This window comes from Wickerhamiella sorbophila (genome assembly GCF_002251995.1).
Source record: "Wickerhamiella sorbophila strain DS02 chromosome Unknown contig1, whole genome shotgun sequence".
Lineage (NCBI taxonomy): Eukaryota > Fungi > Ascomycota > Dipodascomycetes > Dipodascales > Trichomonascaceae > Wickerhamiella > Wickerhamiella sorbophila.
In genome coordinates this window covers 228,881-244,958 of record NW_020193984.1, presented here as the reverse complement: position 1 = coordinate 244,958, position 16,078 = coordinate 228,881, and the positions used below count along the sequence as shown (strand labels likewise).

The window sequence follows — 16,078 nt, the reverse complement described above, 5'->3', positions numbered from 1 at the left end:
GCGAATTGGCTTGAATTTTTGATATGATTACACCACAGTTTGAGGTGGATCAGGATCAAGACTTTATTTATGTGAAAATTCGTGCACCCTATATCAAAGCTAGCAATGTGGAATTCGAGGTAGTGGACGAGCGATTCGTATTCTCCTTGCAACCGTATTACCTCCGACTGACGTTTCCTGGCAAGTTGATCGAGGACGAAAGGCTAGAGTCCTCTTATGATTTGTCTACATCCACTATAAAATGCCGGGTCGCCAAAGCGGTTCCAGGTCAAGAGTTTGAAGACCTCGACATGCTCACAAAACTGTTAGCAAAAAAAGCACAAGTTAGCAAGCCTGTAATTGAGGAAGTGGGCGATAGTGCACAGTCGGCACAGCCACCGCAGGTTGACGAGATCGACTGGGAAGTAGAACAGGTTCTTCCTGAACCGAGTATTTCCGAGCAAAAATACGGATTCAATGACCAGTACAGCCAAATAATGGGAGTGGTGATTGAAGATGGACAGAACGATATCAATGAGATCCCTGAGCCCGAGAAAACTAGTATCCAGCAGCGACTACTGATCAATAGTACCGCTGATGAGCTCTTTGATATCGATCATTACCTTGCTGATCTGTACGATAGTCCGATGATTCAAGACTTTTTGGCTTGGGATCCTCCTTTGCTTGAATTGACCAACGCCGACAAAGACCGCATGTTGAAGCTGCCAAAAAGATCGTATATGATCAGCAACCCCAAGCATGTATATCTGGGTGTGGTCCAACTGCTTTTTGGCTTTTGTTACGATGATAGAACCAACTGCAGGGATCCGACTGTTGAATCTCCATGGACTATAGGCAAGCTTACTCCTCTGTTAAGCTGTCTCTATGGGTACTATGATCGCATGTTACCACTAGTCCGAGACTGCACCAAAAGGGCCCTGATATTTCCTCTCTACCGCCATTGGGATCTCACACTTGCGGTTTGGAAAGATGTGGTGTCAATTTTGAAACAGGGCCGTAAGGCTATTCTTGCTTGCTTTGTGAAGCTTCTGTCAATTTTTGAATCCGACATCAACGCATGCTACCGTCAAATATTCCTTGAAGATTATGCTGCCTGGATCCAATACTCTTCCGAAAAGGTTATAAGCAGTGTGACTACCGAGCTGGAATCGGCTCTGTCACGTCTCGCCAAACACGACATGGGATTCGACCTCGAGGAATACGAAGAGGCTGCTCAGGAGGCAATGCAAATGGATAATAACGAGTTATCAGTTACAGCTCCGGACTCGGATGACGAAGATTGATATACATACACACACATATATAAATTGTCTAAGTACCGCAGCACATATATATAGTTGTCAAAAAGACTTAAAAATGTAGGGCTTGACAGGCCCTTTTTTTGACCGTATTCAAAACTGACCTGCTTGATGAGGCTCCGGTGCCATCTGCCCAGGCTGCGTAGGCTGGATAGGTCCGGGGCCAGAGGTTTGACCTTGAGTAACCGCGACCACAGGCGCTGGAACATTCACCTGGCGAAGTTGCGGAGCAGGCAATAAGCCAGGCTGGACCTGAGGCTGCATAGGAGCGCCAGGTGGCATTGTGGCAGTTGGTGCCTGGGGTTGGTTAAGTGAAGCCATTTGCACCGGTGGAGACTGATGTGCCGACTGCTGCTGTTGTTGGATCATCGGAAAAGGTACGACTCCAGTTTGATGGATGCCGCCAGGCTGTCCCATGGGAACTGGAACGCTTGCCTGCTGCTGCCATCCACCTCGATTGTGATCGAGAATATAGTCCATATCATGCTTGCTGCGCTCAGAAGCCATATTCGCTAGAATAGCGGCACCCTCGTCGTGTCTTCCAGTAGCATACCATGAATGGCGGTTGATAGCTGCCTCTGAGCGATGTCTTGAGTGTCCCATGGTGCGCCTGCGAGAGTTTTGAGCGGCCACTACCGAGGCAGGAATATTAGAACCCGCCGCCACCGTCGTCGGTGTCTGGCGAAGAGGAGAGCGTGGACTAGGAATAGGTGGCGCAGCATTTCTGGCTACGGATTGCTCCAAGTGAGGCTGAGGGGGCCGCGCTCGCTGTTCTTGAGGGGTTGTCCTTGCTGCAGCTGGCGAGGCGTTGGCTCCGGAATCAGCGATATAAGACTTGCGCTTTTCAGTCTCGCGCTTTGGTGAAGAATTGGATCGTTCCCGTGTTTGGTTTGGTCGCCAGTGGTGGAATTGAATATTTGTTGGAGAAGTCATCACCCCTATTGGAGGGTTACCAGACCGAGCACCGCCAAAGCTGGGTACGGATGAGGTTGATGCACGTTGCATGTGTGTTCTGTAACGAGCAGGCGACCTATTATGATCTTCATAATTCACGATTTTAATTGTGGATGTGGTTGCGGGGGCAGCAGCGGCTGTCGAGCTCGGGCCCGCTGACACGGTTTGAGTGGGCGGTGGTTGTTGCTCGAGCTGCCGTATTTCTTCAGGCGTTCCAAAAAGCAAAGCAAGAGAGTTACTGGAAATTCCAGCTCTAATTGCAGTGTTTAATAGGTCCAAAGAGCGCTTACGGTGTTCTAAGCGGTAAAACTCTTGCTTGGTACGTTCTTGCTCCGCCTTGAACCTTAATGCTTCGGCTAACGTATCGTTGTTCACAGGGAAATCATTAAAACTTGAGCCTAAAAGAATACCGAGGCCCTGGCGAGGACTAGTCTGACGTGACTCTGACTGCTTAGCTTCAGTATCAGATAGCCCTTCGCCGGGGACGGTTGAAGGAGGGGAAGATAAGTGCTGGGAATGATCACCCTGGGTCATAACGTCCGAGGGACTGTTCGTCTGATTCGAAGCTATCGTTTGTTCTGTGAGTTCTGCCTTTTCGGGAGCGTTTGGTTGATTTTGCGAGGCGGATGCCTCTGCGGGGGGCGGACTCGTATTTGAATTGGGGGCGCCCGGACCATGTTTTGCCGCATCGTTATTGTTCTCTAGCTTTATTCTCGATTCTCCAGAGTTTTGCGGTGCTGGAGAACGTGCCATATCAGGGGACGGTGCAACTGGGAGAACCTTTGCCGGTGACCTACCCAGAGACGGTTGGTTGACCTGAGAAGTTGTGAGAGGCGTTAGGGGTTGTGTGGGAACCTGTTGATTTTGTACTTGACCCGAAGGTCGTCTTTGCAACGTGGAAGCGGTGGTACTGGGCAAACCTGAGCTTGTCGTGGCCAAGTCAGCACGAGCGCCGTCTCCACTACGGGACAAGGTAGGGGTGGGGCTAGGGGGGAAAGCGTCCAAAGTTGCGGTCTGTTCAATTGTGGTCATTGATGTAAAAATATCCGAGGAGATACCAATTAAGTTAGCAAATCGAATGGATGGGTCAGGGTGTCCTGCTATTCAGTGATGGCTTAGCTGGTCGCCGCGTGAGCAACAGCAACCAGTCAAGGGGGGAAGGGGAAAGGCGGAGTAGCACGGCCGGCAAGAAATGAGTACGATTTGTCCTCAATGAAGGATAAATATTACCTGCGTAGCAATTACAAGTTGTATTTTAGTGAGGGGGCTCGAAAAACACCAAAAAAATACCTGCTGGCGTTCCAGTTGTCCAGATACAAGATCTAGTAAGAGATGAGGATTCTCCCTTGTTTAGATCTGGTAGAATGCATAAAAATAAACATAGGGTAAGGGTGGTGGATTCGCGTCTGCCAAATCAAGGTCAAAGGGTCGCATATAGACAGAGCGTTTGGGCAAGGGGCCCCTAGGTGCCATTACCTAAACTAAAACTCAGATATATACGAAAAAAGTAGAAAAAAGCATATTTGCAATCAAGGGCTGGGGGCTTTGGGGCCATTGGCCCACTACAAGGGTCTCGCACTCTTTCGATTGGACCCCGGACACTGAACCCAGACGACTATTAATCAAGCTGCTGACTACTATTCAACGCGTAAATGTCGATTGTGTCGCTGCTGAACGTTAATGTTCTCAACAATCCGGCGAGATTCACAGATCCGTACGAGTTCGAGATCACTTTTGAGTGTCTTGAGCCTCTCAGAGAGGATCTGGAGTGGAAGCTCGTCTACGTAGGCTCGTCGACTTCATCAGAGCATGACCAAGAGCTCGACTCGCTACTAGTGGGCCCGGTGCCGGTCGGCGTTAACAAGTTTCTGTTTACAGCTGATCCACCTTCTCCAGATTTAATTCCCCAGTCGGAGCTGGTCTCTGTGACGGTGATGCTTCTTTCTTGCTCTTACCGCGAAAAGGAATTTGTGCAGGTTGGCTACTACGTGAACAACGAATACGATACGGAAGAGCTACGGGAAAATCCGCCCACAAGAGTGGTTTTGGATCATGTTGTGCGAAATATCCTGGCCGAGAAGCCACGGGTCACCAGATTTAACATCCCGTGGGATAACGAAGCTGTCGACGAGTACCCCCCTGAGCAGCCGGATGCAGATATCGATCTCGAGGAAGAGGACGAAGATGTGTATGGTAACGAAGAAGAGGATGCACAAGACGAGCTAATTGACGAGGAAGAAGCAGACGAAGTCGAAGTAGAGGGCGAGGACGAGGAAGAAGAGGAAGAAGAAGAAGAGGACGATGAAGAGGACGATGACGAAGAGGTGGAAACAGAGGAGCCCGAGGAGGAGCGCGAAGATGCTGAAGACTCGCAGTCTGCTAAACCAGCCGAGCCGACCGAGTCTTGAGCCCCGAAAAGCCGCAAATTTCAGCCGTGTTTCATATGGCCGTCTAACGCATACCACATACCTCTCTTGATTGGACTAACTGCTCATGTGTAGATGCCTGCTGTACAACATTTTCGTGTCCTAACCCTGTGGTATGCAGTGTACACGACGCTATGACAAGGGACTATTAGATATAAATCTATAGCTGGTGGTTAAATGAGCCGAGAAAAGTCTAATTGCCCAAAAAAATTAGCCTCCAGCCAGTTAAATACGACCTATGTCAGAGTTAAGCTCATATGCCCATTCAATGATGTGCATGCATGTGGGTTCGTCAGCGTTGCGGATATTTTTCGTTATAACTCGTAGCCAAGCCCAGAACAAGAGGACCAAAGCTTTCACCAAGAGAGAAAAAAGGTGCTGCTTGCTGGTGTTTAAGTTTTGTCAAATAAATCCTCAATTTGAACCAGTTAAAAATGGGTGGCAGCTCTAATGGCGAGGTTAACGAGAGCGATATTACCGTTCACGTGTCACCAGTCTCGCACGTTGAACAACCCGACAATACACTTCGTCGGCGGGATATCATATGGCGGAAAATTAAAAAGTATGCCGGCTTTATTGGTCCGGGCATGATGGTCTCAGTGGCCTACATGGACCCCGGAAATTACTCCACAGATACCTCTGCGGGGGCAGCGAAGCAGTTCCGACTGTTATTTGTGATCCTGCTGTCGACAATCATTGCCATGTATTTGCAAACTCTGGCAATCAAGATTGGTTGCGTCACAGGCAAAGATTTGGCCGTGAACTGCAGAAATCACCTCCCCAAATGGGTCGGTATATGCTTGTACATTTTCGCAGAGATCGCAATTATCGCTACAGATATTGCGGAGGTCATTGGTACTGCGATTGCACTGAATATCCTGCTACACATCCCCTTAATAGCAGGCGTGATTTTGACAATCGTCGATGTTATGTTAGTCTTATTGGCGTATCGCCCAGGCAAGGGTATAAAGGCCGTCCGGATTTTTGAAATTATGGTCACAATTCTGATTTTTGCAGTGGTTATTTGTTTCTGTGTGCTGCTCGGCAAAATCCCCCCTGCGAATGTCGGCCAAGTATTTCTTGGTTACCTCCCAAGCCACTATGTTATTGACAATGGCGGCGTGTACATGTCCGCGGGCATTTTGGGTGCTACCGTTATGCCCCATTCTCTTTATTTGGGCTCAGCAATGGCCGTGCCAAGAGCCAAGGATTATGATTTGAAGCATGGGTATGAAGGAGAAGTGGACGAGAAGGAGTTGGGCTACAACTATCAACCTAGCCAAGCTGCGATTCGCTACAGCTACCGGTACTCGGTTATTGAAATGGGAGTAACTTTGTGCTCGTTTGCTGTGTTTGTGAACTCGGCTATTCTTATCGTTGCTGGTGCCACCATGTATGGTAAGGAAGATGCTGATGGTGCGGATTTGTATACTCTCTACGATATGCTCAAATTGTATCTCAGCAAAGGGGCGGCCGTCACATTCATGGTAGCGCTTCTTTGCAGCGGCCAATCGGCTGGCGTTATCTGCACTATTGCTGGGCAAATCGTCAGCGAAGGACATTTGAACTGGCGGGTAAAGCCGTGGATTCGCCGTATTATTACCCGCCTCATCGCAATGACCCCCTGCATCGTTGTTGTTGCAGCCGTGGGCAAGCGGGGTCTCTCTGACGCCCTGAACTGGAGTCAGGTTGTCTTGACAATCACCCTGCCTTTTCTTGCCGCTCCGCTTGTTTACTTGACCAGCAACAAGTCGGTCATGAAAGTCGACACTGTCTCCTACGATATGGAGCTCACCGACTCTGAGAGTGCGACCGATGGTGATGCGTCGAAATCTCGTAAATATTACAACAATCATTGGATCACCACCATTCTGGGGGCTGCCATTTGCATTTTCATTTTGATAACAACTATTTATCTTCTTGTTCAAGTTGGACTTACTGGACAGGCGGGCTAGCCGTATTATATAGTATTGCTACCCATTTTATGCCGATATACAATTGGTGAACAAAATGAATAAAACACCAAGCGTTGTCCATGCTACGGTGACTCTCTTGCTGCCGTTCATAAATGCAGGCATTGCGACCATTTGGATACCGATTGTAGTCATGAACCCAGATACTCCTGCAACCATCAAACCTAACTCTAATGAAGAGTTCAAGTCAACAATCTTGTCTTTTAGCACATACTTTGCTGCCAATGCTCCCAGGGGCTGAGAGCCACCACATAGGACGATGGAGATGATCAGAGCCAATACTCGATTTCTCAACGCAACGTAGAGTGGAGAGGCGACCGAGAATGCCTCGGTGAAATTGTGCAATGCCAATGCCGTGAAAACTTGGAAGCCAAGTGAACTGTCCGCCTTGTTAGTTGCGTACAGTAGAAAGCCTTCAGGGAACTTGTGAACCGTGATGGCAATTGCGGTTTGAATGCCAATAGAGTAGAGCTGGCCACTCTCGGTAGTAACGTGGTGGTGATGAAACTCTGGATCTGCCTCGTCCTCGGGGCAATCTGTTTGTCTCATGTCACTATAAACCCCGAGCTCATTGTCAGCTTCTCCACAGGTGCAGTGGCTATCATGCACGTCTTTCGAGCACCTTTTTAGCGACAAGAACCCGCGACAAGAGCCCGGCTCATGGCATCGCAGAATCTTCGTGGTCGCCGTGAGCAGCATAGGCGGCGGTGCGATGGAAAACTGGCCGTGGTCAGGTAACTTGTAATGCTGATGAACACCGTGATGATGCACAAGAACACTGTTCTGATCAAGCAAATGCGAGTTCTCATCGAATCCCATCAGGTTTGCCATGCTGCGCCTAGACATCGGACCTCTAGGGTCCGTTTGAGTCCCCTCGTGGTCGATGCTGTGGCTGTGATAATGGGCATGCTGATGAGCTGCAGCTGGTTCAATGCTAGAATACGAGCGTGAATTTGATTGCTCTTGAGCAGACGCATGGTCTATGTCATGCGCACAATGGACGACACTTTTCGCCGTGACCAGGTGCACGAGTGCATTGAGCAGCCAGCAGAGCGATAACCCAACTGCAAAGGCCACAAACAAGTAGACATTGGCCTTTTGATCGTCCTCTAGCGCGGATTGAATGTATCCAAGCGCCTGAGGCAGGAGTTTGAACAGAGATGCCGCTAAAAGTGTGCCACCAGACAAACTGAAGGCTCGGCTTTGGAATCCTGTGCCCTCTAGAATGGAGAATTGGGCCTTGGGGAACAATTTGTTCCACACTACATCACAGCAGATAATTGAACAGCCTAATGCCGACGTTAGCGTACCGATTGCTAGGTAGAACCAAACGAGGTCCCGGGGTTCTTGCTCGGGCGCCGCCGATAGATCCATGTGAGTAGTAAGCAGTATAACGCAAGATCTAAGAGGATGTCGGCCCAAAATAGCGATATGTTCTTTTTTGCTTCTTTTAAGGTCTAGCTAGTAGCAAGCTATCTACGGTTGTAATGGCGGTCGCGGTCCCTGTCGCGGTTAGCGGGACGCCGCCGGCCACCTCGGCTGGGCAATCCAGGCGAGCGAGAGCGACGGCGCTCCTCGTTACCCCTACGGTGCATCCGGTCGCGGCGGCGGTCATCGTAGTCCTCAGCAGAGGGTGACTGAGTGTCTGATGGAGCACTCTGAGGGTTCGGGGCTGAATTCGAAGGCGCTGCATTGGCAGCTCCACCGGCCATCTGCCCTTGCATCATCTGTTGGTACATCTGCATCATGGGGTTCGCTGCACCGCCTTGCTGCATCATGTCTTGCATCTGCTGCATATAGGCTTGCATTTGCTGATAGTACTGGCTCATCATCGTAGGGTCCATTCCATATCCGTACATGTTGGCCTGAGGCATAGCAAAGCCGGCTCTGCCGTTGCGACCGTCATCACGGACGGCATCGCGGCCACGGGGCTCGGCACGCTTGACCTCGATAGGCTTGCCTTTGAGATCCAAAAACTTCTCTGCAACAATCGTCTCGACAGCATCTTCACTATCAAAAGTAACAAACCCAAATCCACGGGGCCGGCCGGTATCTTTGTCCATCATAAGTTGAGCATCAATAACCGTGCCGTACTGTTCGAAGAAAGTCTGGAAGTCGTTTTCGGTAACATCGGGGCCAACACCACCAACAAAGATCTTGGCAGTTTTTTCCTGTTCCTCACGAGGAATTGCTCGCTTAGGGTCAATAATTTTACCATCCAAAAAGTGCTCTCTAGCCAACACGACCGAGACAATTTTGGGGTCCTTGAACGTCAAGAACCCAAAGCCTCGAGAACGCCCGGTATTGTTATCACGCATAACAGTGCACTCTGTCACTTCACCGAACTGAGAGAAATAGTTTTTCATACTCTCGTCCGTGGTCTCCCAGTTGAGGCCGCCAATGAACATCTTACCCTCGTCCTTGGCAGGAATAAAGATTTTACCTGCTAAAAAGCCACCACCCTGCTCAGCAGGACGCAAATCCGATCCATGGGACCCTCCGACGGCTGCCTGCATTTGCTGGAGCTGTTGGAGTTGCTGGCTAAACGTGGATGGATCGAACCCAGCAGGCATGCCTGGCATGGTCGGCATACCCGGCATTACTGGCATACCAGCTGGCATTCCAGCCGCCATAGGGGCCGGAGCAGCTGCACCTGCAGCGCCAGGAATCGCTGCTGCTTGCGCAACAGCAGGAGCGGCAGAGGCCGGCTCAGCAGCTTGGGCTGAGGGCGCTGAAGCAGCCGCCGACGCACCGGCCAGCATAGCCAGCCGAGGATCTGAAGGGTTAGTGGGTGCAGAGGGCTCAGGAGCGCTCTGTGCTTGTGGGGCCGAGCTCTCGCTCTGTGCAGGAGCCTGGGTTTCGGCAGTCGAAGCCGCCACTTCTGGCTTGGCTTGTGTCTTATTGTCTTCCCCGCTATGGTCAGTATACTCAATTCAAAAAAACAAAAAATAAAAAAAAATAATTACTAAATGTCGTCGAAAAAATCGTCGTCCTCGTGGTTAGACATATTTCTTGGGTCTACACCTAGTGTATAATACGTTGGAGGAAAAGATGAACGGTGGCCTTGCGTTTTGTAATCAACATTTCTTGGGCCGGGTAACTGCGCGGTTAACGATTAATCTTCCTAAGAATTTTTTTAAAAATATAACGCAATAGATTGTTGCTCTATTTTAGTTCTACCTTGTTCGACAATTGCAACGGAACAAACAGCTTTTATCGTCCTGTATATACTACCATCTTAGTAACTAACCAGGACAGTCGTTTAAGATGAAATTCTTAATCTTGTTCGCTCAGGCTCATGAAAAGTTTCGCATACATGAACTTGAGGCACTTGCGGAAGTAGAAGGACTCGATGTTGATTTATCAGGCTATTCGGATGACTATCCGTACTTGGAAGTCGAGCTCGCCAGTGAACATGATGCAAAGCGGTTAGTGTCTCGCAGTTTTTTGATCCGCTCAGTCTACAGGGTTTTCGGCCAAGGATGGAGTTACGATGACGTTCATGCCCAAACAAAAGGCGAAAACTTCGAGTTCATGGGCGAAAAGTCGTTCAGGTTTGACTTTATGTGTTTCCAAGGGTCCCGGACGAAGGACCAACAAGTCGACATCATTAACGGTTTCCGTTATTTGAACTTGGCTGGTCCAGTTCGCATGAAAAAGCCTGATGTCGCTTTCACCTTGATTGAACAGTTTGGTCTACTTGAGAAAGAGCCCAAGTACATTTGGTTCACTAGCTTTGTGTCGGATTCAGACAGACACCAGATTGACGTCTACAACCTTAAAAAGAGGCCGTTTATTGGAACCACCTCGTTCGACGCGGAAATGGCCTTTGTCACATGTAATATGGCCAAGATCCAGAAAAACGATGTGGTTTATGACCCGTTTTCAGGCACAGGAAGCTTCCCAGTGGCTGCCGCATACTTAGAAGCCATTGTTTTCGGTTCCGACATTGACATCCGGTCGCTAAAAGGATACGACAAAAACTTCAAGTTCTATAATCGAGAGAAAAACCTTTGGGGTGTTTCGGTTATGGACTTTACCCACAATGCTCTTCGTAAGGATCTTGTCTTTGATGCCATCGTCTGTGATCCTCCCTACGGCGTTCGAGAGATCATCAAGGTCTGTGGATCCAAGAACCCAGAAAAGTTTGCTGGAAAAGAGAATGTGTTGATTGACAATGTGCCGGCTCATTTGCGGCCCGAATACATACATCCAAAAAGGCCGTACTCGTTGGATCTGCTGCTCAGTGATCTCCTGGAGTTTGCCGCTGCCCGACTCAAGGTAAAAGGCCGGCTATCATTCTGGATGCCGCTCGCTAGTGACGATCCGCTATCAGCACCCACCCACGCCAAACTGAGAATTGTTTCGAGCATTCCTCAGGCATTTAACAAGTGGCAGCGTTGGCTCATTACCTACGAAAAACGACCAGAGGGCGAGCTTGGCGAAACAAAATCAGTAGAATCTAAGCAGGCGTTCCGAGCGAAATATTTTTCAGGCTTTAAAGAGTAATTTTAAAATATTTATACACTAAAAAAATTGGGTGACTTCAGAAAATACTATCTAGATTCCATTGATTGTATATCCTCAAGGAAAATCGGTTGTCCCTATCAAATTCATCATAAGCCACAAGCAGTAGTACCCACCACTGCCTCTGTTCACCTGTATGTCCTTGCAAAAGTCCAAACACCGAACAGCCTCTTTTTTTTTTCTTCTCTAGTAGTATGAAGGTTGGGAAGTTTGCCTGGTAAAAATTTGTCATTGAAGTATGTCGAGCAGAATCAGTGCACCGTTCGTGGCAGCTATTGTCGGCGTGGCCACCGGGGTGTACATTTTCCAACCGTTGGTGCTGTAAGTATATACAAAAATATGGCTGCGATCTAGAACTAATTCAGCGAGCAGCTCCAAAAGGACGGCAATCTCAAGCCGCAGTACGAGAACGACGCCGCGCTGGTGGAGGAGCGTCTTGGAGATTTGACGGGCTCCGAGAAGAAGAAGAGTTGAGCACCCCCTCATTTTTAATAATTCAAATAGTAGATTATCGCTTTAACTGCGCATGCCAGCCAAGAAGTTCTGCTCCTTGATCTTCTTGCGGTTCAGCTCACGACGCTGCTTGCGAGCGGCCACGATGGGATCGGCTTCTAGTTTGGCCTTCTGAATCTCCGGATCAAGGACCTCCCATAGCCATGCTGGGTACTCTTCGTCTGCGAGAGCGACGGGGTCCTCGCCATTCTTGCGGACATTGCAGCCCTTCAAAACAGTGCCGGCCTGTACACTTGACACAACCTTTGGTTTTGCCACCTCTTTGCTCGCCTCATTGGCCGCCTCACTGCTGTAAAACCGGAGTTGTCTCGGCACCGTCCGAAGAAGTTGACGAAACATTGAAAAATGACCTTTGGTAATCAGAACCGGAGGTTTTTTTTTTTAAAGTTTCGAGGCTGGGAAGAAAAGAAAATATTTGACTTAGAATGGGTAAACATAAACGGGTTAAAAGGACGAATCGTGCGGACCCGTTAGCTCGGAAAACTGCCCAAGATGAGAAGATCGTAAACGAGAAAATCCTGCCGCTGTTGAATCAACTGAAGTCGCCCAAGCCTGCGGAACGGGCGGTTGCAATTGGTGCTATGAACGCTATGGCGGACGATCCAAAACTGCGAAGAATGCTAATGAAGGAGAAGGCTGTGCAGACTATCTTGGCACATACATTGACTGATTCTTCGCAGGAAATCACCTCCGAAAGTTACGGGTTCCTTCGTAACGTTGTTCTTGAAGAGGGTCGCGATGCGGCGATGTTTCTGTTTCGGCAAAACATTTTGGCTAGCTGGGTAGCTGCTGCACAAAAATTAACGGCTGCCTGGGATGTTTCGATGGAGACGTTGACTGGTCAAGACCGAGCAACGGTTCTTGAATTCGCAGAAAATTTGTTAAGCCTGTTGTCGGGGCTTGCCATGGCTGACGATCTCATTTACGATTCAATTATATCTAACGCCGCAAACGATGCTTTGATGCTTGCCTCAAAAGTTTTAAATACCGGTGCAAAGTCGTCTAGCGATGCCGCGATGGAGTTCCTGTACGTTCTTACTGAAGACAACCCGGAAGTTTCGGTTAAATTGCGCGAATTACCTTTGCGACAAGGTACAATCTCTTCCAAAGTATACTATATTGGAATTCAGTACAATCAAGCTGAAATTACCCAGACTTCATTATTGGATCTATTGAAAGAACTTGTCCAGGTTCTCCAGTCTGTCGATGCTTCTTCTTTGCAAAATGTTGAACTGGGCAACATCTCAGACCCACAGGAGCTGAAAGAAACTACTATCAAAATGGCTGCAGTCAGGTCCGAGATCAACGCAATCCAGGTTTGTTTCGAGCTCTTTGGTGCAATCACCGAGTCCCTGGTGGGCGGTGACGAGCTCGGCGCTCTACAATACGCTCGAGACACGGTAATTCCCATATGTTTGGAAGTCATTGACAGAACCGAGTTCACCTATCGCGTCGCAAGTGCTCTAAATAATATAGGCTGGACGCTGTATGCAGCATCTTCGGAATCCGACAGCCCAGAAACAGATTGGCGGGCTGCTGCCGAGCAAATCTGGAACAAAGTGGTCCATCTGGTAGGCAATGAAGATGTTGACATTGCTAGTGCAGCAGTTGGTGCTATGGGTGCAATGGCCCAAGAATATGGCGATAGCATAAACATCGAGTCAGATGTCGTTCAGCTTATATTCAGCCGTTGTGCCGCTCTCAAAACTGCAGACACTAAAGATGAGTATCTTCAGTATGTGCAGCCGGCCATTGTCTTCTTGGCCGTTGTTTCGGTGCGCACACAAAACCTTGAACTGATTGGCGCTTTGACGGACCTGTTATTGGAGATCATCATGGCAGGTAATGAGGTGCAACCTTCTCTGTTGATGGAGGCTCTGGATGCACTAATTGATTTATTCGCTGACAACGAGGCCCCTGCTCAGGGCATATACGTCGAGAAGAGCGTTCAACAGCAACTGAAACAAAGTTTACCGGCAGTCAAGCGTAGTCTCAAAGCTATTAACAAGTCTACTGCCCGCGGCTTGTGGGAGCAAGGCAATGAGGCTTTAATGAACATATCGAACTTTTTAGAGTACAAAAGCGAAGCTCTACAGTAGTTGAGGTATGCATTCAGAGAACATTGTCATTGTGCATAAATCGGTCAAAAATTATGGGGCATACCGTTTCAACCAGGCCATGTTGGAAGAGAAGCCATGCTGTAGCATAGAGTAGTTTTGGTGAGAATACAGTCCAAATAAATAGGTGCCCCTTCAAAAGAAGACATGCAAAACAGATGCTTGCCATAGCAATAGTATAAAACAGTTGGCGCACTGCAAAACGCATACGCAGGTCGGGGCATAAATCACGGTTGACCACGGCCCAATAAATCGGACCAACCCAGTTACTAACGAAAGTGAGTAGACCGACAAGCGTGACATTGTATGAGCCGACACCGTTGTATGCATTTCCTAGATCGACTGTGGCTAGCGAGTTTGAGCCACCGCTAGCAAAGAACAAAGAGTAGCCGATGCTCATGCAGATCAAAGTCGATGCAACACTGTTTGTTCTGATATCGGTCCGCTTCAAAAATCGCCTGAGTGCGTGCGACAAAAGTAACAGCGGGATATTGGATGGGCGGCTTTGAGTGACAAGAATCAACTCAAGCAACTCTACCGAAAGAGTTCCGTTCACTGTTTTGATGAGCGCTAAAAGTCCGCACATGATGTACACGATTTGCACGATACCATCCAACCTAGACTCCCTGAAAACAAACCTTGCTAAAAAGGAAGGAATATACTCACCTCCGTAGTAGGTAGTTGAAGCTTTGTACACAAGGGACCCAATAACAGCCAATGAACCCAGAAGGCCGCCCCTGAGACGACGGAAAAGATGGAAATACTCAACTAAAATAAGTAGCCAAAGGCTTGTGGAATGGTCCTGGAACATTCGCGTGAAATCGGGTCCTTCGGGCCATTTCTGACCAGGGTGGCGCCAGCCTCGGAAAACCCTGAGAATAACTAGCGACATCACCCACTCAAGTTTGTTGGTTTTGGTAGTGACTGAACCATAAACCAAAAGAGCCGAAGTGCACCAAAACCAGAATTGATGCTCCTCTTCCACCGTCGAGCTGCCAAACATAGATGAAGCATAAACAAGGCTGAAAACAAGCATTGCTGTCTTATCACGCAACTTTACATGAAGCCTCATTGTACACCACACGCTAACAATAGCGGAAAGAATCAGCAGCAAAACACCGGTGATCATGTATTTTTCAACGTATTCACTGGACGCTTGCATCAGCTCCCCCTGAGCAGACAACAGACCCTGCTCGGTGCACTCTACCTCCACACCACGGCCATCGAAATGGCTACAAAGATCTTTGAGTATCACTGACTGTTCAATTTCTGTCCACAAGCTTTTAACGGCCGGTATCAGAACACCCAAGCTATTCCTAGGTATAGGCAATCCCAAAAGAAGTGAGAGTGTGGGCACCAAATCAATTTGTTTTACACGATCGTAAAATGTAAAATCACTAGAATACGGCAATGGAGCATCTTGTTTCAAATCGAAACCCCTGGAAATCATAGCCAAAGCTGCCGAAGTCTCCCCGGCCGACGAACCTCCATGGTTCCCCACATCGTTCATTCCATGGTCTCCCATTACCACCAGCAAGGTACTCTCGTCCAAAGAGCCGTAGAGCATTTTGATAATTGAGTCCATTTCTTTTTGTTTCTCCTCCATGAAAGGACTTCTGGGTCCTCCTTTATGCCCGATATGATCAAGACCCAGATAATGCAAAATCAAGACATCCCATTTGTTGGTTGCTAGCTCTTCATCAAGATGTCTTGTGACATTATGATCGACTTCTGTGAAATCTGATACGTAGAAACTGGAGGTTCCGTCCGTGACATCGAAGATACCCGGAAATAGCTTGATCCACGTATCGTCGCCAAACATGTGCATACTTTTGCCCTGCTGTTTCAGCTGAGATATCCAAGAATCTTGATTTTTGAGCGTCGACGAAGTGTCAGATTCAGCAATGTTGAGGACAGCATCTAAAAAATTCGGCGTAGACCCGGTCGTGATACCTTTCAGCCTAGGCAGCGTAACTGTGGGGGGATTCGAGTAGGCTGTGAAGGGTAACGCGCAACCTTCACGAATCAAGCTGTGGATGGTCTCAAAGCTTGACTCGTTTGAAAACATGAAGTCACTTCGGAGGGCGTCGACAACCATAAACACCATGCGGTCGAATTTCGGCGGCACATCGATAGCTTTTTGGTTATAGCCGGGTTCTACTGTTTTTGACGGGAAAAATCCTCGAAGAAACAGTAGCAAGCCCGATACTTGCAACAGCAACGTCACGAGCCAAAGCATGGTTTCGCGCCAAGTAGTTCAGAATGCAGCG

At 48.6% G+C, this 16,078-nt stretch overlaps 10 protein-coding genes across 10 annotated transcripts; 5 read left to right on the top strand and 5 right to left on the bottom strand.

Moving 5' to 3' along the window:
• Positions 1–23: 23 nt before the first annotated feature.
• On the top strand, positions 24–1,283 carry B9G98_00145 (Protein shq1; the record flags this gene model as incomplete). Its single annotated transcript, XM_024806703.1, has 1 exon — positions 24–1,283. One exon carries the CDS (start codon positions 24–26, stop codon positions 1,281–1,283), a length of 1,260 nt encoding a protein of 419 aa, XP_024662471.1.
• Positions 1,284–1,391: 108 nt separating this feature from the next.
• On the bottom strand, positions 1,392–3,284 carry B9G98_00144 (hypothetical protein; the record flags this gene model as incomplete). The annotated part of the gene is made up of 1 exon (XM_024806702.1): positions 1,392–3,284. The coding sequence occupies one exon, from the start codon at positions 3,282–3,284 to the stop codon at positions 1,392–1,394; it is 1,893 nt and encodes a 630-aa protein (XP_024662470.1).
• A 620-nt stretch (positions 3,285–3,904) lies between these two features.
• B9G98_00143 (Histone chaperone ASF1) lies at positions 3,905–4,660 on the top strand (the record flags this gene model as incomplete). The annotated part of the gene is made up of 1 exon (XM_024806701.1): positions 3,905–4,660. The coding sequence occupies one exon, from the start codon at positions 3,905–3,907 to the stop codon at positions 4,658–4,660; it is 756 nt and encodes a 251-aa protein (XP_024662469.1).
• Positions 4,661–5,112: 452 nt separating this feature from the next.
• B9G98_00142 (Manganese transporter SMF1) lies at positions 5,113–6,633 on the top strand (the record flags this gene model as incomplete). Its single annotated transcript, XM_024806700.1, has 1 exon — positions 5,113–6,633. One exon carries the CDS (start codon positions 5,113–5,115, stop codon positions 6,631–6,633), a length of 1,521 nt encoding a protein of 506 aa, XP_024662468.1.
• A 27-nt stretch (positions 6,634–6,660) lies between these two features.
• On the bottom strand, positions 6,661–8,025 carry B9G98_00141 (Zinc-regulated transporter 3; the record flags this gene model as incomplete). The annotated part of the gene is made up of 1 exon (XM_024806699.1): positions 6,661–8,025. One exon carries the CDS (start codon positions 8,023–8,025, stop codon positions 6,661–6,663), a length of 1,365 nt encoding a protein of 454 aa, XP_024662467.1.
• Positions 8,026–8,123: 98 nt separating this feature from the next.
• Positions 8,124–9,413, bottom strand: B9G98_00140 (hypothetical protein; the record flags this gene model as incomplete). Its single annotated transcript, XM_024806698.1, has 1 exon — positions 8,124–9,413. The coding sequence occupies one exon, from the start codon at positions 9,411–9,413 to the stop codon at positions 8,124–8,126; it is 1,290 nt and encodes a 429-aa protein (XP_024662466.1).
• A 505-nt stretch (positions 9,414–9,918) lies between these two features.
• Positions 9,919–11,160, top strand: B9G98_00139 (tRNA (guanine(10)-N2)-methyltransferase; the record flags this gene model as incomplete). Its single annotated transcript, XM_024806697.1, has 1 exon — positions 9,919–11,160. The coding sequence occupies one exon, from the start codon at positions 9,919–9,921 to the stop codon at positions 11,158–11,160; it is 1,242 nt and encodes a 413-aa protein (XP_024662465.1).
• A 534-nt stretch (positions 11,161–11,694) lies between these two features.
• B9G98_00138 (54S ribosomal protein L37, mitochondrial) lies at positions 11,695–12,030 on the bottom strand (the record flags this gene model as incomplete). The annotated part of the gene is made up of 1 exon (XM_024806696.1): positions 11,695–12,030. One exon carries the CDS (start codon positions 12,028–12,030, stop codon positions 11,695–11,697), a length of 336 nt encoding a protein of 111 aa, XP_024662464.1.
• An 86-nt stretch (positions 12,031–12,116) lies between these two features.
• Positions 12,117–13,790, top strand: B9G98_00137 (Synchronized import protein 1; the record flags this gene model as incomplete). Its single annotated transcript, XM_024806695.1, has 1 exon — positions 12,117–13,790. One exon carries the CDS (start codon positions 12,117–12,119, stop codon positions 13,788–13,790), a length of 1,674 nt encoding a protein of 557 aa, XP_024662463.1.
• Positions 13,791–13,803: 13 nt separating this feature from the next.
• On the bottom strand, positions 13,804–16,047 carry B9G98_00136 (GPI ethanolamine phosphate transferase 2; the record flags this gene model as incomplete). The annotated part of the gene is made up of 1 exon (XM_024806694.1): positions 13,804–16,047. One exon carries the CDS (start codon positions 16,045–16,047, stop codon positions 13,804–13,806), a length of 2,244 nt encoding a protein of 747 aa, XP_024662462.1.
• Between the last annotated feature and the right edge of the window lie 31 nt (positions 16,048–16,078).